Source organism: Natrix helvetica (assembly GCF_964273705.1).
Source record: "Natrix helvetica genome assembly, chromosome: 3".
NCBI classification, from domain to species: domain Eukaryota; kingdom Metazoa; phylum Chordata; class Lepidosauria; order Squamata; family Natricidae; genus Natrix; species Natrix helvetica.
In genome coordinates, this window is record NC_138549.1 from 66,172,284 (window position 1) to 66,197,521 (window position 25,238).

Here is a 25,238-nt window from a genome sequence, read left to right on the forward strand (position 1 = left end):
TGCAAGTTTGATTATGTTTCTCCTTCCTCCTCTCTTTTACCCTAATGAGACAGGAAGGAGTCTTCTGGAGTCTTTTCTTAATACTATCTTCCTTCCCAGACCTGGGCATTTTCTGAATATTTTCTTAAAGGCCATCTTTATGCCTCTTTAAAATTAATTAGAATATTTCCCCTTCCCAACCCTTCCATGAAGAGTCTAATTAAACACACACACACACACACAGACACAGATACCCACACCCACCAGTTTTGACTCACCGGTCCCCAGTCAGTAGCAGCCCAGTGCCTGTCACAGGGAGGACCTAAACACTCCTTCTCATTGATGGGCTTCGTAGATTGATTGCACAGTTTGGGTTCGACTGAACAGCGCACTTCTCTTCTCATTGTCCCTTGACTGCCACACCGAGCAGAACACTGGGAAGAAGTGGGAACCAGAAGATATAACCATAAAATTACATTATTGCCAAATGTACTCATCACATTTTTTTCTGGCCTGCTACACTCACATATTATGACTATTACTCAACTAAAGAATGGTAACAATTCATGGGTCAATTTATACATGCCTTCCTGACAAAGATAGAATGAAGAGGGTACCTCAGGCACCAGATTTTCAGCACCCATAATTAAACTGCTGTGGACTTTACTGTCAAAATGGAATTTGGGATATCCTATTTCCTGGAGTAGTGCAGTCCTCTTGAACCATGCCAGTTCAATGTTATATGATAACTTTTTGTCTAAATTTTCTCTTGAACATTAGCCCCTATTTTGGGTTCTTTCTATCTTCCTCTCCCCCAAGGCTAATTGTCTTCCGTTTCAGACAAAAAGCTTTGTATCACAGGTAAAATAAAATGTATCCGATAGATGCAGGAAGGTACACCTACTAAAAGGCCTGGTGTGAGATCTGAAATCAATCCTTGAAATTAATCTTCAGTGTCTTACTACTATAGTATTAACTCTCTTGATCCTCAAGCCTCCTAAGAAAAATAACACCATCCAATGTGTAGTTATCACCTGAATTCAAACCAAAGATTGTGTTATGGCCCCACCAGAGGCTTACTCCAATGAGAAGGTCAAGCTGGAACTGGGACCATCAGAAAGGGGAGCGACATAGGGCGTCTGGAGACTATGGAGAGCTCTGTGGCAGAAAGGGATGCAATCCCAGGAATGTTGGGAAGTGGAATGAGTGATTAATCGGATGAGCAGCCCATGTAAGCAGAAGAGGGAGAGACTGGTGAGGCACAGTGGCAGCGGGTCAACTCTGATGAAGAACAGTTGCCACCCCACCCAATCCATGGACAAGGAGAGCAGAAGGCTGAGAGGCATAGAGGAGGTTGGTGAGGCTACTTGCTAGGAAGCAGCCTCACCCTCCTAATAAGAAACACCCATTAAGACTGACAAGTGAGCAAAGGGGGTTGATTGATTGTCAAAAATAATTGTACGTTTTTCAGTGCGATGTCTCCAGCTTCTTGCCTTGTTTCTTTGCCACAGTTCATGGATTTCATTTAAGACTATTTCATTGCCTGGACCTCGTGTTCGAACTTGGAGAGAATTTCCTTTAGAACCATTGAGGCCAAACTGTTGGTATGCTCTTTGGTTTGCTCCCTGTCAGCCACATTTCTCTGCTTTGTGCTCAAGTCTTGCTACTTCGCAGCCAGCTGTCTGTCTTATTGTTGCCTGTGCTTAGGGTACCACACTGCCGCTCTTAGCCGTGCTTTGAGGTGAACTCCTGGTGCCCTTGTTGGAAGACATTTGGTTACCGAGGTTCCGACTCTTGAGTTCCCACAAATTGTAGGAAACTGACTTGTGGTTTTGAGGATTGCTACATGGGAGTTAGTTTCAAAATAAACATACTAAATCTTTTCCAAGTGCTCCTTGTGTGAACTAGGATAGGTCAGATTGTGCCTGACTTTCAACTTGCCAACATGGTGTCCCTACTGATCCACATCCGAGATGGACTTCAGCTACAACATATTCAGGAACTAGGCTAGAGATGCAGATTATTTCATATAAATCAAAGTTTATACACAGAGTTGATATTTCATGTCCCTGAGATTTTCCAGTTCTTTGCTGCTTTTTGGGATAATTTGAAATGGAGAGTAAAATATAAGGAACAAGAACTGGGTGAGAGTAGCTAGTAGTTTTTCTAGCTCTAGTTTCCTGAACAATTGATAGCAGTGCCTTGTACTGTGATATTGGAAGTTCATAATGGATCAAACAAGTTTTTACAAGCAAAGTTCAATAACATACAGTATCTTCACAGTCATTAGTAGCATTATTTTTCCCCAAAATGAAAATCCTTTTTGAAGCTACTGCAGTCATTAAAAGGAAGAGTGGAGAAGGATTGGTACTGAACCTAAGTACTGAACATGTTTGGAAAATGCAAATGAATAATAATGCATTGGTCCTCATACTTGTAGTTCATCCTGTCTTGACACAACTTGTGTGGACCCAGGATTAGGACCATCTCTGCAAAACATTGAGACCATAATGTGGGCCAATATTATACAACTTTTTAATTTAAAGACTAACAATTGGTGCCCTTCTATAAAATAGATTTTAGTCTATTAAGGAAGAGGCTATTCCATTTCCATTAAGGAAGAGGAAAAAATATCAGTGGCCAAATACAAGAGAGCACTTGCACTTTTACTATCGGATGAAAATTTCATGATAAAGCATACCTGCTAACATTTCTTCTTCTGCATAGCTAAGGAAGGATGCTGGTGCCCTGTCCTTTTGTGCAGCTTGTCACCCTAATCTGCCCTTGTTTCTAAACTCAGGTGTCTAAAAGAGACATTCAGTTGCACCTCTGAAGAGATGCACGCTTGACTGTTTCCCTAAGCCCGTGTTGAAAATCAGGGATAAGCATCTTCATGTTCTCAATAGGTTTTGGACATCAACTGACATCAACCTTTGTCAACATTACTAAAGGCAAGGGATTGGCAGAGTTTAAAACATCTGGAAAGCACTGTCTTAGATTTGTGCAAGTTCTTTGGTGTGTGTGTGTGTGCGCGCGCGCGTGTGTGAAACCTACCCAAGAGCAACATACCTCAGACCATTCTGACAACTCCCATTGCGGCCCACAAACTTTGTTCTTGCAAGATTTCCGTTCCATAGGCCTGGTTAACCCAGCTGACTCACACATGTCATCATAGACTGAACTATCAAAGCCTGGAGCCAACATCTTCCAACAGCGCACAATTCGGTACTGATAACCTTCACCACAAGTTCTTGAACACTCACTCCACTGGCTGGTCTCCCACCTCCAAGAGAAAGAAAAAGCAGTTTGGGCATAGTTTAATGCCAAGGGAAAAATAAACAATAAAACTGGATAAGGATCTATACGAACTCCTAAATCAAAGATCCTTCCATAAAGATCTATTATAGTTGCCTATCATTTTTCTCCTTGTAGGACCAATTCTGTCTCCTCCGTAAGGAACTTTCCCCTCAAAACTCAAAACCTTTAAAACTTCCATAGCAATTTTCATACAGTTGCCTTTGCACAAGAAACAAAATGGACAGAAAAAAGTTTCACATTATCTTCTGCTGGCTTAAGTGATAAGGTGTAATTTCAGCATTCCAACTGCACACACATCACACAGGTTCCAGAATGCCTTCACAAGAGCTGGCTCTTTCCACTCACCTAGGCTGGCACTCTCGGCCTGCACAGAATTCATGGGTAGGTTCAGGACGAGTCAATGCATCACAGTAGGTTTCTTCCACTTCCACTCCGTCATAGCGTACACACATAGCATAGGAGGTGCTGATCCCTGGTTGCAAAGCAAAGTTGAATCCTCATTAGCTGCCTTTACAGGATTATGTCCTTCACTAACAACTATGGTCCAAAGTAGCAGCAAGGGACTGTTTATCTCCAGACCGTAGATCTCATGAAAAGAAGGAAAGTTGGGATTTCCTCAGAAGGGAGAAAGATAATTTCTCCCTGCACTGTGAAAAAGCACATCCTTTTTTTCCACAAAGAGATGAATGGACAGAAAGAATAACCTCGAGGAACAGTGGGAAAAGCCTTTATTGAGACAATGGTGAGCTGGGCCAGAACTGTAATCTGAGAAAGCATATAAGAAAACACCCTCCCTAGTTTTCACAAATTATAAATATAAATATGAATATGAATATGAATAAAGTATGTATGTATTGTGTCACAATACACACACACACACACACATATAAAAGGGGGGGAAGAGAAGCAGAAGCACTTTCAGACTTGTGAGGTTCTGTCACTATAACCTTATAATAAAAGTAGTATTAAGTTGGTGACTTTTGTTTCCCAGTCTGGTCTACTTTGGATGGCTGACAGGAATATACTGCATACACTATGTTCCCAACTTTCTAAAGGAAACCCAGAAATATATAATAATTGAAGTTGTTCAGTCACTGGAAACACAATGCTCAAAAGCTGTAGTAGTTTATGCTGGGAAAAGAATTAGAACTGTACAGATCTTCAAACGTCAAGCAACGCATTCCTTCAAGACTGCTTTGCAAAACAACCTGACCACTTTGTCTCTATTATTTATGTATTTATTCGAATGTGTTAGCCATGCTTTGCAGCTTCTGAAAGCATCTCTGCCATGATTAACCACGTTTTGGCAAGCACTGCAAGAAAAGGTGCTGCTACCTTCTCGAGTATCACTTGCCAAGTCCTTGGTCAGGGGTGCCAGGTGATGTGCTACTTAATTCTGCTTTGATGGTGGAAGGTGCAGTGCTCACCTTTCATACCAAAATGTTGGCAAACTGGGCTGTGCAAAGGAGCCTCTTTACCTTGCCTAACTAAAGCTGGAAATGACTTCTGTGCAGGTGAGGATAGTATGAGAAGCTTCAGGACAGCACAATATGCTTCATTAAGGCAGATCATACAGCCTTTTTGCTTAATGAAGATAATAATCATATCATGGGACTTTCTTAGTGGGACTTGTGGATAGCCACTGAGGGGGAAAAATCACACAAGGTTGACTTTATACCTGGTAACAGCACAAGGTTATTATACAGTATGCACAATAATGGAAGAATACTGAAATCCCCACAATTAACAAGTGGATTGTGAAGAAGTTGGAGTTGTCAGAAATGGTGAAGCCTGACCTTTTGTGGTGAGAGATAAAACAATATATACAATTTTAAAAGACAGGAAAACGTTTATGGACTTTTTACTGAAAACAGAGAAAATGATGAATAAAAAAAAGGACTACACCAAAGATTGAAGGGATTTTTGTAATATTAAGGAGGAGGTTGGATTATACGATTGTTAATTTCTGTTGTAAAGAAGGTCAGAGGTCACTTATTTTTCTGATTTCAGTAATCTTATTCTTTTTTCCTGGCTTTCTTTTTCCCCCTATGCCAGGGGTGTCCAAACTTGGGAACTTTAAGACTTGTGGACTTCAACTCCCAGAATTCCCCAGCCAGCATGGCTGGCTGGGGAATTCTGGGAGTTGAAGTCCACAAGTCTTAAAGTTCCCAAGTTTGGACACCCCTGCCCTATGCTTTCTGTTTTATTTATTTATTTATTTTCAAAATTTATAGACCGCTCCCTCTCCCCGAAGGGACTCGGGGCGGTGTACAGGCATCTCATTAAAAACAGGTACAAAAGATAGATACCCTTAAAGCAGTGACGTGCAGTGAGGTTTATGGCTGGTGAGGCACTGACAAAGTGGTGGGTTTCAAATTTTTTTAGACTTGTGGACTTCAACTCCCAGAATTCCACAGCCAGGCATGCTCAGTTCCAATTTAAAGTGACAGCATTTGTTTTTCTCCTTTGCTCCTTCTTTCTTTTTCTTTTTCTTCTCCCTTCCCCTCCTTCCTCCCTCTCTCCCTTCCTCCCCCTCTCTCAAATACACACACACACACACACAGAAGTTGGATTGGACTATCTCTCCTACCCCCTTCCCTCTCTCACTCCCTCTCTCTCAAACAAACACACACAGACACACACACAAAGTTGGATTGGAGGGAAGAGCACCAGCGAGGAGACCACAGGAGGAGGCAGGAAGCCAGTCAATGAGCCATACTGGAGCACACACACTTTCCCCCAGCCCCGGAAGGATCCAGCCCAGCTTCACTGATTACAGGTTTGAAAAGGCAACGTGGCTCTGCCTGCAATCAAACTACACCCCAGGGAGAGCACAAGCGAGCCAGAGTCCTTCCCTCCAGCCTTTGCCCAAAGCCCCACACCAGGAGGATGAAGTTTGAATTCCTCCCCTCCCTCCGACCCACATGTACCTTTTCCAGCTGTTTCAGAGAGGATTTCAACTCTGCTCTTGCCTCGGGTCCTCTGAAGAAGCCCCGCCCAAACGAGTGCCCGCTACTATGAGGCAGGAGAACTGCGTGCCTTACCTACGTCAAGAATTTTTAGGCTTTTAACCCTTGCTTAACTCTGCTCGAGTGATCATAAAACGCCTAAAGTCAGACTAGATGAGGCATGCAGTTCCCCTGCCTCATAGTAGAGGGCGCTTTTTAGAGGCTTTTTTAAACAGTTAAGCAGAGTCATCCACGGTGAGGCAGCAACTAGCTCAACCTGACCTCAGCTCTCGCCTTTTTCCTTTTACCTTTTTTTTTCTTTTCATGACAGTGGTGAGGCTGTGCCTCCCCTGCCTCACCTGACTGCACGTCACTGCCTTAAAGATATTCCCTTAAAAGCGAATTAAACCTAAATTCAACTGTACAGAATAATAAAAGTTAAAATCAACTAAAAAGCATACCCCTAAAAATTTAAAAATACAGACTTGAGGGACTAAAATTGGTATTAGGCCAGGCCGGCTAAATTGAGCAGGTGGGTTTTAAGCTTCTTACGGAAGGAACGGAGGTCGGTGGTAGTTCTGATATCTGGGGGGAGATCATTCCAGCGGGTCGGGCCCATCACAGAGAAGGCCCTACTCCTGGGCGTCGCCCGCTGGCATTGCCTAGTGGACGGCACCCGGAGGAGTCCCTCCCTGTGAGAGCGAATCGGCCGAAGGGATGTGTGGGGCAGGATACGATCCCGCAAATAGCTAGGTCCTTTCTTTTTCTTATCTAGCTGTACTTTCTTTTTCTTATCTCTATTTTTATAGACTTTCTGCTACTTTTTGTTTTATATTTGTCCTTTACTGTTTGAAAAAAAATCTTTAATAAAATTTAGAGAAAGTAAAAGAGAGCAGCAAGAGAGAGAGCAAGAGGGAATGTGCGTGCACGAGAGAAAATCACATCATGTTCATAGCCAGAAGCGCCTTGTGGAAACAAATCACTTCATGCAGACTTAATAAAAATTCATGCAGGAAAAAAGACATTAAAATTAATAAGAACAATATTAGTCTTAATTAAACCCATCTGCATTAGAGTTCCTGAGTTGTTGGAGACTATATTGAAAAGCTCAACAGCAACACAAAAACAGCTAAGGCAATAGGGTAGAAAGCAGGAGACCAAGAGTTCTAGTCCCACCTTAGCCAGGAAAGCCAGCTGAGAGACCTTCGGCCAGTCACTCTCTCTCAGCCAAGTTACCCCACAGGGGAAAATAGGAGGAGGAAGGTGCACTGGATATGTTCACTTTCTTGAGTTGTTTGTAAAAAGAATAAGGGCAAGATACAAACAAGCAAACAAATAACACAATTCTATTTTGTATATGCATGGAGTCTATAACTGCTCACAAGTTTCACCTGATATAATTATAAAGTAACATCAAGGGAAGGTGTTTTGGGTAATATCAAAGGAAGTAAAGAATACATTCAGATGCAGAACAAATACAACAAACAGAATTTAATAGACTACACCCTGTTGTCCATTTCTGAAGAAGTTCTCATGTGGGCCCTTCTCTATGCTAGAAACTGGCCACAAAGCAGAATCCTTTGCAAGACTCAAAACTGCCCACACTAGTATCCAAAATTACATGTCATTTCACCTGATGTGCACGTAGAGCTGCAAGGAGCATAGGCTGATACCTTCCAGCGATACATGTCAGCCAAGCTGATGTCTTCACGGCCAAGGGGACTCAGTTCAAAGTCATTGCTGCAGGGGGGAAAACATCAGTATATGTTTTTGGATGGATGATTTACTACAGGAAGGAAAATATGCTGTCCTTCCCTGGTTCCCACAGAGGCTAAAAGGAATCCCTAGATAGCAACATATTATTTCTCCACAGTTTGCTTATCTACAGTCTGTCACAATTGTAGGGATTGTAGAGAATTTAATCATCTAAAAGCAATGTTCTTCAAGTAAAGGGCACATTAGACTGCATCAAAAAATAGGCAGTTTAAATACTAATAGAGTCTCCCCAGTAGAGGAGCCTTCCCATTGTGTCTCTATGATTTACTGCCCGTGTGCAATGTTCCAATCAGCCTCCACTAAGGCTATGTATTAGCGCTGTGACTTTGAATCCAAACTAAATTGATCAGCACATCATAGCTGATGCAATTATCCAATGATAGATGTAGGCTACCTTTTGCATCTAACTGCACCTCTTCCAATCAGAGTAGTGGAACAGCTGACAATGCTGATATTCACGTACATAAAACAATCCAATCTACTAACTGAATTGAATTCAAGAATGAAGATTCCCTCAGATTTTCCAAGGATAGATAATCATTGCTTTAGGCCGTTTAAAACTAGAGTCATTTGACAAATCACATGTAATTAACTTTTTTAATACTGTATTTACATAAAATTTTCATTTTTTAATTTATTTTTAAAAAGGGACTGTCATCTTAGATATGCTGGGAAAATTATGATGAAAGCACCTGAGAGGGTTCCCCCCCCCCTAAAGCTAAGTATGCAGTGCATCTTAATCCTGGGGCTGAGGGAAGACTGGATTTAGTTTGCTCTCCTTCAAATGGAGAATTTAAAAGGAAGCCAACCTTGCTCCGTTGCCAAGGTTCCTCCTGAATACCTTCTTTTCACATTATATCATTTTTTTTCTTAGAACACTCAACCCTTTTCTTCCAAATCATTTTTTCTTTCTCACCTTTCAGCACCTGGACCTTGAAGAGGCTCCGACAACTGCTCATTCCCAAAGCTGATTGGAAGCCTGGAGCTGGAGGTAGGGTTGGAAGAAATTGCCATGATAGTGTCATTTGTTGCTTCACTTATTGCAAAAGGGTCGACATTCACTTTGTCTGGAAAGTTCTTTTTTGCAGATTGCTTGGGCAGTCCTTCTGGCCATTTGATAGTTGTGTGACTCCACAACCCGACTGTTGAATTCTTTCTCCCAACCTTGGCTGTCATGTAATACAATGCCCTACAAAAAGCGTCATTTTGTGGATCCTGGAGACACAATGATCTGAAGAGATGCTGTCTGGATGGACCGATCTTATTAGCTTCATGGAGTTCAAATCTTGCTGCACGTGGTGTGGCTGTGCTGATCATAATATTATTGAGTCTGAGGGCTTAAGAAGAATGAAAATGAACCAAGAGGCCACAAAATTCAGTTTACTTTCTACAATTAAAATTATTTCCTGTCTTTCATGAACTACACAGAAATATTGCAAACTTTCATTTAAATAAGCTAACATACTATCAAAAAAGTTCCAGAGATGATCTGTCTCATTCATGAAATTTAATTTGGAATATGACATCTGAATGTACAACTTGTACGTGTTGCTTTTTTTGACAAAAGGACTTTGATTCTTAGGCAACCATAGAACCTATTTGTTATTCAATAAGTCAGCTGCATCTTTTCATTCAGACATATGTGGAAATCTGCAAAAAGATAAGGCTGCTTCAGTGAAGAGGAAACATACTATACTTTGACAAGGCCCAAAGTTAATATTATGAGGTTTTATTATTTAGGATTTGGGTAATATTGTTATAAATTGCAGTGTGTGTGTGTGTAGAAAAATAGAGAAATGTTGATTTAGGTCAGTATTCAACAGTGACGTGCAGTGAGGTTTATGGCTGGTGAGGCACTGACAAAGTGGTGGGTTTCAAAAAATTTTAGACTTGTGGACTTCAACTCCCAGAATTCCACAGCCAGGCATGCTCAGTTCCAATTTAAAGTGACAGCATTTGTTTTTCTCCTTTGCTCCTTCTTTCTTTTTCTTTTTCTTCTCCCTTCCCCTCCTTCCTCCCTCTCTCCCTTCCTCCCCCTCTCTCAAATACACACACACACACACACACACACACACACACACACACACACACACACAGAAGTTGGATTGGACTATCTCTCCTACCCCCTTCCCTCTCTCACTCCCTCTCTCTCAAACAAACACACACAGACACACACACAAAGTTGGATTGGAGGGAAGAGCACCAGCGAGGAGACCACAGGAGGAGGCAGGAAGCCAGTCAATGAGCCATACTGGAGCACACACACTTTCCCCCAGCCCCGGAAGGATCCAGCCCAGCTTCACTGATTACAGGTTTGAAAAGGCAACGTGGCTCTGCCTGCAATCAAACTACACCCCAGGGAGAGCACAAGTGAGCCAGAGTCCTTCCCTCCAGCCTTTGCCCAAAGCCCCACACCAGGAGGATGAAGTTTGAATTCCTCCCCTCCCTCCGACCCACATGTACCTTTTCCAGCTGTTTCAGAGAGGATTTCAACTCTGCTCTTGCCTCGGGTCCTCTGAAGAAGCCCCGCCCAAACGAGTGCCCGCTACTATGAGGCAGGAGAACTGCGTGCCTTACCTACGTCAAGAATTTTTAGGCTTTTAACCCTTGCTTAACTCTGCTCGAGTGATCATAAAACGCCTAAAGTCAGACTAGATGAGGCATGCAGTTCCCCTGCCTCATAGTAGAGGGCGCTTTTTAGAGGCTTTTTTAAACAGTTAAGCAGAGTCATCCACGGTGAGGCAGCAACTAGCTCAACCTGACCTCAGCTCTCGCCTTTTTCCTTTTACCTTTTCTTTTCTTTTCATGACAGTGGTGAGGCTGTGCCTCCCCTGCCTCACCTGACTGCACGTCACTGGTATTCAATATATTTTGACTATCACTATTAACATTGATTTAGATCATGATACGCTGCACTGAAATCATGATAACTGAATTTGAGTATTAAATTTTTGAAAATGTCAGTATTCCACATAAACATGTTTGTTTTTTGCCAGTAACTACCAAAAAGAACCTTACCCTTCAGTTTCCCATCGTCAAATAACAACCTTGAATATGGAAAAGTACAAAGGGTTTCACAATTAACACAATGTATATGTACAGTGCAAACAACACTTTTGTTTATATGGAGCACTTGAAACACACATCTCACCAACCACTTCCCATCAACCTTGTACTGTAGAGGATTCAGTAAATACACTTATGAAAGGCTACTGACCCAGATCTGCTTCTTTGTCAGCTGTCACTTCTTCATCTTCACTTGTTTCACTTGTATGATAAAGTTGTTGGAATTGAAAGCTGAGATTTTCCTCCTGTGCCCCATGTTTCCAGCCCCATTCTTTGCCTTCGGGAGTGGAGTTACTTAGGAAGAAGTTCTGCCTGTTGAAGGACATGCCCTCAGGTTCTTCTTCTGTGTCCTCTGTCATCTCTGTGACAGATGTCCAAGAAGTATTGAAATCTTGGGAAATGGATGAAACTGCATCTTGGTAATTTTGGCTAGGCTCTGGTAAGTGAAGATAGAGAGGCATCTTGATGGATGGTGGAACTGTCTGGACAGCTGGTGACAATGCTCTAGGCACAGTGTAGTCATAAGTTACATGTGGCATTCTTCCATTGAAATTGTAGTACTTTTAACAAAAAGAAAAAAAAACCAAGCTTACTCTCACTTTGAAGTTGCACAAGATTCTTCTATAGTCCAAAGAACTCTGAGAAAGATTCTTCACATACAGTAATCAGATGTGGCAGTGTGCAAAATGATTGGAAGTCTAAATTTTCATTCAAAATGTTGTTGTGAGTCTTGAACATTTCCCACAAGGTTCGGAACAACATTTCTAGTAAAATAAGGTTTAAATAACCAAAGGAATTTCAAGCTTGAAACATTTTGCACATCTGCTCAGAAGGTCTCATAGCCCCCCCAATCTACTAGATTTGAAATCTAAGAGGGAACTCCCAGAGTACCTCTTTGAAGATACCATTTTTATCACCTCTGTTTGTTCTTCCAAATTTTGCATTCCTAAAAATCCCCATGGAAGAAGAAATCAGGAACAAATCCAGGAATGCGATAATCCCTTTTTCCAAGCCAGGTAGCCACCCTCTTAAATTAACTGCAACAGTATCTGAGAGAGGAAGTTCTGGGAGTCATTAAGGTTTTGTTTGGGAATAATGAAGTGAATTTCAAACTTTGGCCAGACATAGAAGCATCCTTCTATAGCTGGCCCTTTGCATTTTCTATCTAAAAGCAGCATGATTCCCTCCAAACATTTTCTCTAGGTCTTGTTCTCCATCCGATTATTACAATTTTACCCTTGGATAGGTTGAGATTAAACTACTTCTGATTAGATGAACATGAAGTTATTAGAACCCACGCTTTAAAATCTGAATGTGTTCATCAAATTAAAACTGCCTCCTCCTGATCTAAACTGCGATGTGTCACAGCCTAAGATTCTTCGCATGAGCTTGAAATATTAGTAGAAGCTGGAAGCTGAGGAGATAGCAACTCCTGTTACTGGAAATTCTTGTGAATAATAGTAGAAGCTGAGAACAGAGAAAACAATACACTTTCTCACAAATATGAACATTTACCATAGAAAAAACAGGTAAGTGAGGTGCTGGTATAAAGATTGTCTTCGACTTACAACAGTTTGTTTAGTGACTGTTTAAAGTTACAATGGCACTGAAAAAAGTAACTGATGACCAGTTTTCCTACTTATGACCATTCTAGCATCGTGTGATGGTCGTGTGATCAAAATTCAGATGCTTAGCAATCAACTCATATTTATGATGGTGGCACTTGCCTGGGGCCATGTGATCCCCTTTTGCGATCTTCTGACAAAGTCAATTGATTCACTTAGCAACAGTTTGACTAATTTAACAACCACAGTGATTCACTTAACAGCTGTGGCAAGAAAAGCCTTAAAATGGGGCAAACTCACTTAACAAATGTTTCATTTAAGAAAAGAAATTTTGGCCTCAATTGTGATTGTAAATTCGGGGACTCCCTGTATTTAGAGAGTTAAAGAGAAATTTCTGGGGAAAAGAAAAAAAAAATCAATGGCTGTTGATCCTAAGATGGACTAGGCCAGTGATGGCAAACCTATGGCACACGTGCCACAGGTGCCACGCGGAGCCATTTGTCAGGGCACGCAAGGCGCTGCCCTGTCAGCTGGCCAGCGTGCATGCATGCGTTGGCCAGCTGAGTTCACCCTTTTTTAAAGCCATTTTTCACCCTCCCCAGGCTCCAGAGGCTTTATAGGAGCCTGGGGAGGGCGGAAAGAGCCTCCCCCGCCCCCCGAAGGCCCTCCGGAGGCTTCATGAGCTTCCCTGAAGCCTCCAGAGCGCAAAAAACCAGCCCTACAGGAAAACAAGAAGTTCGGGAACGGACTTCAGGTTTGTTCAGAGGTTCGTTTTGACTGTTCCGGAGGCTTCAGGGAAGCCTCCTGAAAGTCCCTGAAGCCTTCGGAGCGCTTAAAACGACCCTCTGAGCAAACCAGAAGTCCGGTTTGCTCGGAGGGTCGTTTTGACTGCTTCAGAGGCTTCAGGAAAGCCTCCTGGAAATCCCTGAAGCCTCTGGAAGGCTTCGGGGAGCAGGGGAGGCTGTTTTTGCCCTCCCCAGGCTCCTATAAAGCCTCTGGAGCCTGGGGTGGGCGAAAAAAGCATGCAAAAATGGGGGGGGTCATGCCTGTAGTGCACGCATGCGCACTGGGGGGGGGGGTTGCGCATTGCATTATGGGTGCGGCACGCCCGCACACGACCCCCCTGCGCTCCCCCCACTTATGGCACGCGAGCCAAAAAAGGTTCGCTATAGCTGGACTAGGCGATTTGAACTATTGAAGACATATTGGTTCCACTGGCCTAAAGACCAGAAGTGCTGAAGGAATATTTCTATTCAAAATAGATGTTTCCACGGATCAGGAGGACATGGAACGGCATGGAGTAATGGTTCAGGTCTTGCCAGTCTAAGAGAGAATGCCAGGCAGCCAGTATAATTATCCCCTTTGTTTAATTCTAGGTAGGAACCTAGAAATGACAGTGCTATTAGGTAACACTGTAGGCAGAACATTGTTAAGTTTAAGGTTCTTGGCAGCTGCGCATAAACCAAGCATCTGTATTATTACTTTCCCCTACTTTACAAACAGATTGTAGTGAATCAAGGGAATGGGCAAAACAAGTCCAACTTTCTTGGCTGTTGTAAAGAAATACTACCTGAATTGTTCTCTGTGCCTAAAAATGACACTAAAGGTTTGTCTTGTTTTGCTAATAAACAAAGAAGGGAGGGGGGAGGGAATTATGATTTGCAGTGTGGTGGCTGTTGAGCCAATCTCTTGTGAACCTAAAAAGCATTTATGACATGCAGTAGAAGATTTATAATCATCTGACAGCAAGATTGGTTTGTTTGAAATAAAAGAAAGTTTGTGTGCTGAAAAATTTGAAATCATGAAAGGGGCAGGAATTGGCCCTTTAAACATACCTGCTATATATTGTTAAATGGAAAAACTAAGCGTAAGAGAATTAGTTTAAAACAGATGAATTATCTGGAATGTACCTGAGAAGTATTTAATTGTGCTTCTTGGCATATTTTTTTCTCCAGTTATGTATACATTTTTGTGAAAATTAAGTTGTGGCAGAAATGGGAGGAACAAAATGACCTTTTAAAATATGAAGAAAATGTATAGATTCTCATACACCTGGTTTCAGATGGGACTACGTAAGAGGAGGCAGTAGTGAACTTTCTCAAAAAGAAAGTATAGCCAATGATAAACTCCTAAAATAACCAATGATTAAGCTCAAATTATGTTATTTCAGATACATTATGCAAAGACCTAATTCCCTGGAAAAGGCTCTAAGGCTGAGAAAGGTGGAACTAAAGAGAAGAACATGACTCTTATCTTTGATGAATGGACTCCAATGTAATGGTGATAAGTGCACCATTGACAGACTTGAAAGAAAAGATTAAGGACAGATCACCATAGAGAAAAATCTATCTATGCAGTTGCCAGGTGTTTAAAATGACTTGATGGCACATAATCAATTAAAATAAAACAGTTTTACTCTGTATCCATTATTGTTCCTTGCTTTCCCCTCTCCTAGCCCCTGGCCATTACCCATTTCTCTTTTCAGCCCTCAGAGCCTGAAATAAGCCTGGAGGAGATAAACATGCTAAGCTTCAGAGAGGCTGAAATCCAGGGGGGGAAACTCTTTGCAGGTGCTAATTTAGAGACAAGGCACTGATTCTTTATTAGATCTGTTGAAATTTACTCAGACGTGATGTAACTGCTGTGAAAACCTAGTCTAAAAACCAAATGATTTTAGATTAAAACAGATTTAGCCTGTCTGAAGTTAATTCATTTTTGAAATGTTTAATGAACTTGTATTTTAGATTAGATATCTGGTTCTATTTAACTTCCAGATGATTGCAAAATATAGTAAGAAATAGTTGGACTGTAGTTTGCCTTATTTACCATGACGTTGAGAGATTGATTAGTGGGCCCTTGTGCAATAATGTATTCCAGACCATCCGAATGTAGATTGGAAGGACGGCGGTATTTGAACACGGTGCCAGCCACTCTAAAATTCTGTGGATTGTCAATAGCAGAGTTTCCATTGAAGAAGAAATGCCCCAAATCATCAGCCAGAGCTACCAGGAAAACAGAAATGAAACAAGAATGAAACATATCTATTGTGCAAATATTAATTTAGATATGCATAGCTGGAAACCAAGTGACTCAATCCATCCTTTTTTTAAAAAAAAGTTTTTATTTTTAAACAAACATAGACAGATAAGACATATAACATAAAAACATCTTCCATTACGTACAGTGTGTCGATTGGTTACAAGATTTTTGTACATCCTTTCCATAATCATCACTTAAACTTTATATAAAGTCACATATTATCAATCAGCTATATTTTTATGCATTATTATTATACTTCTTGTTCTCTAATTTCATGTGTCAGCTTACTCCAGCACATTCCATTATTCATATCATCAATCTAATATATATGTATACAATTATTATAATTATTAAATATTCATTGAATATAACTATTATTACATCCTTTTTATGTGAAGCATGCTAAATTTAGAATAGATTTATTTTTTGGCATTTCATTACATCATCCTTAAATCATCCAATGGTATTACATCTTTATATTCTCACTTACAGTTTATATAAAATTTCATATTATCATTATAGTGTATATAAGTGCATTATTATCATTGTTAATCATTTATTGGACTATAACTATTATTACTTTGTCTTATACATAATACTCAAAATTTAACTAAGTTTGACTTAATTTTTATTGTAACATTTCATTTCATCATCCTGTATCCTTCCAGTAGTAGTGCGGACCAATATCTCTTGCCATTTGTAAAATCTGTATTTTATTTATTTTCTTGATAAATCGCATGTGGACTTCTCTTGGCAACTTGTTGTTCATTGCATATCTTTTAAGAACTCGAAACCCTCCATCTGTTCCTTCCATCAGCTTGCCTTTGGTTATCACTGGTGCTTCTGCCAAAATTACTCTCATTGTTTCTGCTAGATTGCGCGAGTGGCTTTTCCACTCCCCGCTCGCGCGACTCGCATGCTCACGATGCCCTTGGCTAACTCTATAGTACCTGCAGAGTCAGGGCATCTCTGCTGCTGGCGCCGCCCGCTGCTTCAAGGTTTTTTTGCGGCTTTCAAAGCACAGAGGACGGATGCCACTCTGGGAGTATGCTCTATGGTTGTGGGCTGCAGAGCGTACAACCATAGAGCGTACTCCCAGAGTGGCATCCATCCTCCGTTGTGGCTTCCAAAGCACGGAGGTAGGATACTGCTCTGGGAGTACGCTCTATGGTTGTACGCTACCATAGAGTGTACTTCCAGAGCGGCATTTGTCCATGCTTTGAAAGCTGCAAAAAAAAACCAAGCAGCCGGCGGCGCCAGCAGCAGAGATGCCCTGGCTCTGCAGGTACTCTCTGCGCGAGCGGGGAGCGGAAAATCTGCTCATGCAACCCCACTCTCCAGCCATGCAGAGCCCCATTCACACACCTAGGGGCATTCCGAAGGCGACGAGCCACGGGAGGGGAAGGGCGGTGAACAGGCGCATCGCATTGCTTGGAGCCTTCTGGGTACCGCTAGGTCGGTCAGTGGTGCTGTGCCCGACTGGAAAGGGGGGTTTCCGGGCGGCTGCTCATGAGTATGGTCACCTCATGGCTGCTGTGTTACTGCTGCGACAGCGCAACACAGCCATTCGATCCTGAGGCTGTGCCCAGCTCTTTGGGAGCCCGGTCGCAAGGGAGCAGCCGTCCGGCAACCCAAAAACAATAAGTCCTCCCCTTTAATAAGCCCAAGGCCGTATTTCGTGGGTCAAAAAAATATAAGACCCTGTCGTATTTTTGGGGAAACACGGTATTGCTTGTGAGAAACTGTAGGTTATGTTGCAGGGTTTTTTTGATCCATTAGGTAACTTGGCAGTAAAAGAACATTTCACCTCATTGTTACGATGCATACAATTGGAAGCTACATACATTAAATAAGTAAATAAATAAAATATGAAGACCCCTAAGCATACTCTCTTTTGACCTGTTAGATAACTTGGCACTAGAACAACATTACTATTTCATTGCATGCTCATATTTTATATAGGTTAATCAATGTAATATTGATAATAGATTGCTTACCCAGGATATTCTCTGTCTTCCTTCGTTCAATAATGAGTATATCTGTAGCACCAGCAGGAATATTGGTGATAAATATGTATCCTGGGAATGGGAAATATAGAAAAGTCAGAACAATTAAAATCAGATGAACAGATCTTTTTCTGTAAAGCAGTTATGTTCTTTCTGTTTTGCCCTAGTAGCTAACTCACTGAAAATGTGGAGAATGTCTGGGCCACTCCATGCATTACTCTCGGCAGAGAGTTATAGATAATCCCTTCAATTTATCACCAGATGTATTGGGAATGAGATTCTCTGCATTCTTATACAGCCTGGCCTTTGGGGAATTAAAGTTTTAATGTGTCTGGAGGGCATCAGGTCTCCTTATGATAAACAGGCTTGTTTCATTCAAAACATTTTATATAGCTAAAAAATATACAATGTGTAAGAGTTTTTAGTTATGCCTAGCCTCAATTCTTTTTTTAAAAAAAACAGGGTGATGTTGTTATCATTATGTTTATGCTATTACAAAATCTCCTCTCTGTAGCTGGAGATTTATCAGAAGGTAAACTGGAACCCTTGCAGCTCCCACGTGTTGATGGAGTTGCAAATCTCCCTCTACACCAGACTGACACATCCCTCAATGTCGGAGGTAAGGAACGATGGCTCCTTTATGACTTGTGGACTTCAACTCCCAGAATTCCTGAACTAGCAGAATTTCTGAGCCAGAATTCTGGAAGTTGAAGTCCACAAGTCAAAAAATGGTCGCTGCTCCCACCTCTGCTCTGTGTGAATGCCTGATAACAATGCACATTAGCATGCATTCTCTCCTTCAAGAAAATCCTACTAATTACAATTCAGGGACAGCTCAATCCACAAAACTTCCAAGGACTGGCCCAAAACATGTGGACTGTATGAGTGAAGGAGGACACTCCTAGCTTGCCTCTCCATTTACAGTAATCAAATGGATCGATAATTGCATTTCTTTCATCCCTGGAATCAGAACACATGCTAAAGACAGCTCTGTTCTTCCAATTATATGACAGCTTGAAGTACAAAGATCAGGAATTGAACAGTCATTGCTACTTTTCCACAGGTATAGCAGTCATTAAGGCTGCTTTGAAGAACAGAGTCAAGCCTGATCAATCAAGGCAGAAATCTAAATCTAAATCAAAGCCATTGGGAGCACAATAATGATATAACAAAACACTGTGGGTATTTGTGGGCTGATATAATAGTGAGGGGCTTTCTGTGCATTTAAAATATAGACATATTAGATAAAAGTTTTTATTTCTTTGAATCAAAATGTGCCCAATCCTCATCCAGTATTTTGACAATGTTTGGGGGAAACCAGAGCTTTTGAAGCTGTTATTTGAGTCAACCAAGAGAACTAGTTGCTCTCTTCCTTCACCAAAGGAAAGAACTATTTATTTATTAAATTTATATGCTACACATCTTATTCTGAAAAGCAGCTCGTTTCAGCTCTCTAAAATAACTGTGGCAAGGTTATCAAGTATCTGTGATTCTACATGTGGAATATTTTGTGCAGAGCCTGATACCTCCTGCAAAATATATAGATTCTCCAATTTTACATTTTTTTTCCATTTTTCTTTCTTCTCAGAAAAAAAACACATGGAGGGACTGCAACAATACTGTACAGCTTCAAATGTATGCAATGCTTTCTGATCCATCTTCCTGGCACTCTGTTTATCTTCTTCAATTCATTCTGTCTTACAGGTTATTTCATAATCCCTCAATTCAACCACCAGTCATTCATTACTTGCTTTTAAAAATGCAGAATAAAGATACCTACATGAGCAATATAATCTTAATTAATTTAAGAAAAGAGCTGGACTTCCTCAACTGAAAATATTTATAACGGGGAGAGTTTCCCAAGAGTGTTGAGCCACAGCTCTCTGTAACTTCATTATTTATGGCTAATGACAATGAAACGGCAGCAATTGTTGTTCAGCAATATTTAGAAAGTTATTTATCTAAACTGTTCCCCATTACAAAATGACATTAGCTATTCTTTGTGAAAGAAAATAACCTCAACAAGGGTCCCTGAACTTTTCTCTGTCTCCTGCTTTTTCATTGGAGGTTTCTATTCCATAGGCTTTTGCCTGTGGTAGGTTTTAGGCGCAGTATGAAAGAATAAATATGCAATGGAATTCAACAGTGCCATATCATTTGGCTATGGCAATGTACTGCATGTTATCATTCTGCTCTAAAAAGATGCCCAATTCAGTATCAGACTCCAGATGGGGTCGATATCCTCCAGAAGTTTTTGGTATTAAGCAATACTATATATTTTTAGTTTTTCCTTTCTTTTTCTTGCTTTAGCCTCAGACTAAATTTATTTACTTACTTACTAGATTTTCATCCTGCCTTTATTATGTTTATACACAACTCAAGATAGTAAATGTATCTAATATTCCTTTCTCCTCCTATTTTTCCCACAACAACCCTGTGAGGTGGGTTGGACTGAGAGTGACTGGCCCAAAGTTACCCAATCAGTTTTCATGCCTAAGGCAGGACTAGAACTTACCCTTTCCTGGTTCCTAAGCAAGTACCTTCACCATTAGACTAAACCAGCGTTTCTCAATCTTGGCAACTTTAAGACCTGTGGACTTCAACTTCCAGAATTCCCCAGCCAGCATGGCTGGCTGGGGAATTCTGGGAGTTGAAGTCCTCAGGTCTTCAAGTTGCTAAGATTGAGAAACGCTGGACTAAACTGACTCAGTTGTCTAACCAGAAGTAAGAGGGTCGCAAAGCATAATACAAAATAGCTCAGTGCTGTTAGCAAAGTGTACCTAACTGTGAGATCCCCTTTCGGAAACTGCCTGAGACTCGGTAGCAAGTGCTTCCATCTCCTCCACATACCCGGCATCGATCCATCACCTGGGAAGAGTAGAGGCTGCCATCACACCCTATTGGCTAGGAAGAAAAGGAAGGGCCACTTTGAAATCTTACTTACTCAACTGATGTGTATAGCTCTATTTCTGATCCCTATTTTTTAAAGCTTGATTCTTTTCTCTGCTCCATCTCCCTTGCTCAAAATTTAGATTCTCACCATTACATTTTGGAGTGCGGTTTTAGCACAACGCAACGCTCCATAGCTCTTCTTCTCTCACTTCAGTTGCGCATACATTTCATGAACCCTAACCCTAACCCTTGAAAATTTAATATTCCTTCATTTAGAGATTTTTAAAAAGGCACAAAAACTATAAAATTGTGCCCAGACTGACAAACATTCTCTCTGATCAGAATAGAATTCAGTGATTTGTTGGACCAGATGAAAGCATCATCAGACAAAGAAAAGTATTGATATATAAATTAGACACATTAATGCAAAAATAGGTGCCTTAAAAGTGAAACAGAAGTTACATCTCAACACCAGCCTACTGGGAGGTTAGGGAACTCTATACTCCTTTTCTTGATTTTCCTAAGGCCTCTAGCTTAAAATAGGATATTAAAATAGGAGGCTTTTGGATTGTTCCAGCAGACTGTCCCTGTGTACTCTTATTATGTCCCAGTACTAGCCAGTAGATCTGACCAGCTGAGCTTATACATCCCAAAGCTAAGAGTCATCCTACCGCAGTAGGTGTCTGATAAAATATTCCTTTGGATCATATATGAATCTAGACAGCAGCTCCTTTGATCATTGTACCTCACACTTCCCAGTGATACAGACGCCTTGGTAAGCCCTATCCTTGCACGATGTGCCATCCTGGGCTTGTGCCATAAGTTGTCTCTCCCCATTCCTCGAAGTGCATTGAAGATCACAGGGCTTGTTAGAGATGCTGGTGTAATCATCTACAGAAAAGCACAGGAGAAAAAGAAACAGGGAGGGCGTGCAAATTTGGGTCAAGAGACTTACTTACAAGAACATGTTAAAATCAATTAAAGAATGAAAATTTTGAATCTTCCTAGCAATCATCACCATTGTCTCTTCTTATTGTGGTTTCTAGGACTTGTTATTCAGCAACATGTCCATGGAGATTCTCTATCATCCAGTCTTGGTTGTCTCAAAGGTGCTTTTCAAAAGGCAACTGGACTTTGTTTTTTTCCATGAAAAATGTTTCACTTCTCATACAAGAAGCTTCTTCAGTTCTGGCTAAGATTTTTATTCTTAGCTAGCTTTCTGAAAATCGTTGAGGCCACTTGTGGGTTTATCTGTACTCTCAGGGTCACCTGAATTAGGAGTGCAGGTGGGGGTGGTACCTTCTTGATCCTCTGAAATTATAGACAGGAGATAGGTGATGTATCCCATCCCCTCTGTTGAGAGAGGGCTGTTCAGTTTTAATATAAATGACCTGTTTAGAGAAATAAAACAACACAAATGCATGGCACAACACAGGAGAACAAACCCACCAGAACAAGATTCAGAAGGCCATCGGCATTTGAAAGAAAAACGTCACTCTTTTGAAGATAGCAAAATCCACATGCTGAACAGAGAGGACCACTGATTTTAAAAAGGATCAAAGAGGCCAATTATATTAAAACTCAAAAGCTTTCTCTCAACAAAGGGGGGTGGGGATATGACATCACCTATTCCTTGTCTACAACACAGTCCTTTCAGGAGTACCAAGAAGGTTCCACATCCATTTGCACTCTGATTCAGGTGACTCTGAGAGTACAGATAAACCCACAACTCTCAGAGAGCTAACAATAAACCTTCGGAGTGCTAACAACTAGTTAACTGCTAAGAATATAAATCCTTTCATTCCCCACAATTCAGCCAGAACTGAAGAAGCTTCTTGGATAAGAAGTAAAAAAAATTTTCAAGGAAAAACAAAACAAAATTTAGTTGCCTTTTGAAAAGTATCTGGGTTATTCAGCAACACCTAGCGAATCACAAATTTTTCCAATTCAGAATTTAAATAATTCTTTAAAAATCATTGCTATTTATTTTTTTTAAAAAAGAGAGATCTCTTGCTGGGTAGAAATATATACATTGTATTTATCTTCCAACATAAACTATAACCCGACTAAAATTACTACTTTAAACACACAGCAACGATGTGTGATGTCATTGGATGGGGAGGATCAATTTTCTTAAGATTTCTTTTCAGCACCTACCCTCAACCAAACCACACAACTCCCCAACCAGCACTTCACTTCCCAATGACCCTCGCCTGGCATGTCCTCCCCATCACAAGACCCTCACCTGACATGACCCACATCTGACCCATCATAAGACCCTCACCTGATGCAACCTCCCCATCACTAGACCTATTGACCACATAAAGCACTTAGAGGAACAATGACCCTGACACCCCTGTCTGGTAACAAAATGTTTGGAAACCAACTCACAAGCTCAGAGAACGAACCTCCATCCTCATTTCTTTTACTCTTTGGTGTATATAAGCGTGAGCTGGAAACAAACATCTCCTATTTCCATATTTAACAATCTTTCTAAAAATCTAAAATATGATTTGAAATTAGGTCACCAAAATTTGCCAGAAAAATGGTCGAAGATCAACTACAGCTAGTCCTTCACGTATAACCACAACTGAGTCCAAAATTCCTGTTGTTAAGTGAGACATTTGTTGAGAGAAGTTTGCCTCATTTTACAACCTTTCTTGCCACAGTTGTTAAGTTAATCACTGCAGTTGATAAGTTAGTCACCCAGTAGTTAAGTGACTCTGACTTCCCCATTGATTTAGCTTGTCAGAACGTTGTAAAGGTGATCACATGACCTTGGGACATGGCAACGGTCATAAATATGAACCATTTGCCAAGCATCTGAATTTTGACCACATGACCATTGGGGATGTTACAATGATTGAAAAATGATCATAAATCACATTTTTCAGTGACACTTTAATTTTGAATGGTCACTAAATGAACTGTTGTAAGTTGAGGACTATTTTTATAACATTTCAGACTGTTTAGGGGAAGGGCTTAACATTGAAATGATAAGTTTGCCTTTCAGGTGTAACTTGCTCCTCTTTTCATTCTTAATAGGAATCAGGTCATAGAAAACCCATTCTGCTAAAAATTGGCCATTTGACTACTGAATTTCAGTAACAAAATGATTGGGAGTAGGGGGAAATGACCAGAGTTGCCCCTTCCTATTTGAAGGAAACTTGGTGCTCGTAAAGTCTATGGGTCCCTTATGTCAATTCCATCCCACCCACCCACCCACCCCCCACATCTATAGTAGCAATTGTTAGGCTTCTTCTGAGTAGGCTAAAATAAAGTCAATTAAGTAGGCACACAAGAATTCAGCCATTCTGGCAAGCAGATGTTATTGCAGAAAACCTTGTGAAAGAATAATTTCAGTGACTGCTGTGTATTAAATGCAACCTCTATTTATTTATATTCACATTTCTTTCTCTTGTCTGTTCTTTGTAAAGAGCTAGAATAAATTCTCTTTTGAGAATATTTTGGGAGATATTGCTTCCATCTCTTTTTCTGTTTGTTTTCATAATGGCCAGAACTAGCATCAGATCTACTTTTGACCACATTAAAATTAATTCTAACAGCAATTACTTGAAAACACTATCTTCCGGCATTGAGAATTCTATCAAATACACTGCTGTCTTCCCCAATCCAGATGTCTTCTTGATTTGTGATTTCTTGGAATTCCTTAACCACACAGTCATGATTGAGAATTTTAGTAGTTGAAATTCAGACATCTGGAGAGTCTCCAAATTGAGGAAGGTTAGTATACTAAATTAAAATAATTGAGATAGACAAATAATGTTCCCAGGTATAACTGCTGTTGCAAATTAAACCTTTTCCTATTTTTAGGAAACAGGAATAGGAAATAAGTAGCTTTTCTCTCATATCATTTACCCTTTTTCTCTTTATCTTATCTGCACACTAAATATAATGCTTGCTACATCTCAGTATGATTTAGTCAATAAAAGTCCATTCTACAATATATCTTGCTATTTAAAATGGGGATATTTTCCTGTTTTCTGGGAATAAATATTTGCGGTCTTCAACCTTCACAAAGTCATGCAAACCCTCTTACCTCCTTTTCTTTTGATCTATAGCTTCTGCTTAGTAATTTAACAAAGGCAAACCTGGGTAGAGTGGCATCCAATGATAATAGTGTTTCCCAAAGGCCTTGGCATTGAAACTGGCACACTGATGTTGCTTGAAACTGGCTGTGTTGGCAGGGCAAAGCTGGGGAGAAAAGAAACATAAACCTGGTGCTTGTTCCATTGCCTCTCTATACCAGATTGACATGGGATTATTTCCAAATGTAACGTGAACCAGTGTTTCCCAGCCTTAGCATTTTAAGATCTGTGGACTACAACTCCCAGAATTCCTCAGCCAGCTGGAAAAGGTTGCAAAATGAAGGCGTGAACACTCCGAATGATATTATTTAATTGAATGAAGATTTTGAAGTTTTCAGAGAAATGTAAAGGTTTAGGACAAAAAGAGGTCATAGGCCATCATGAACAACCCAAAACATTGTTTGAAAGTAAATAGCATGTATGACAGTGGTGGGTTTCAAATCCCATTCCAACCGGTACGGCTGGAACAGGGCCGGCAGCGTCCTCATGGGGAGCATTTTTGCCTTGCCCCAGCCCTGCTGAAGCCTGCAGAGGGCTGCT

At 40.8% G+C, this 25,238-nt stretch overlaps 1 protein-coding gene across 3 annotated transcripts in view; it reads right to left on the reverse strand.

Annotated features, from left to right (window-relative positions):
* The window catches only part of LOC309389240 (ADAMTS-like protein 2), a 42,724-nt gene that overhangs the window by 7,152 nt on the left and 10,334 nt on the right, over positions 1 to 25,238 (reverse strand). For 2 of the 3 annotated variants that reach the window (XM_081947375.1, XM_081947376.1), the window contains exons 4-14: positions 24,702 to 24,804; positions 21,335 to 21,480; positions 20,478 to 20,601; positions 17,689 to 17,769; positions 15,479 to 15,654; positions 11,239 to 11,647; positions 8,938 to 9,358; positions 7,879 to 7,985; positions 3,643 to 3,769; positions 3,049 to 3,262; positions 258 to 413 (exon numbers count right to left, since the gene is read on the reverse strand). In XM_081947375.1, the coding sequence (XP_081803501.1) occupies positions 258 to 413; positions 3,049 to 3,262; positions 3,643 to 3,769; positions 7,879 to 7,985; positions 8,938 to 9,358; positions 11,239 to 11,647; positions 15,479 to 15,654; positions 17,689 to 17,769; positions 20,478 to 20,601; positions 21,335 to 21,480; positions 24,702 to 24,804 (2,064 nt within the window). Of the gene's footprint in view, positions 1 to 257; positions 414 to 3,048; positions 3,263 to 3,642; positions 3,770 to 7,878; positions 7,986 to 8,937; positions 9,359 to 11,238; positions 11,648 to 15,478; positions 15,655 to 17,688; positions 17,770 to 20,477; positions 20,602 to 21,334; positions 21,481 to 24,701; positions 24,805 to 25,238 lie in introns of those variants that run through there. The other variant, XM_081947377.1, reaches the window with a different exon arrangement.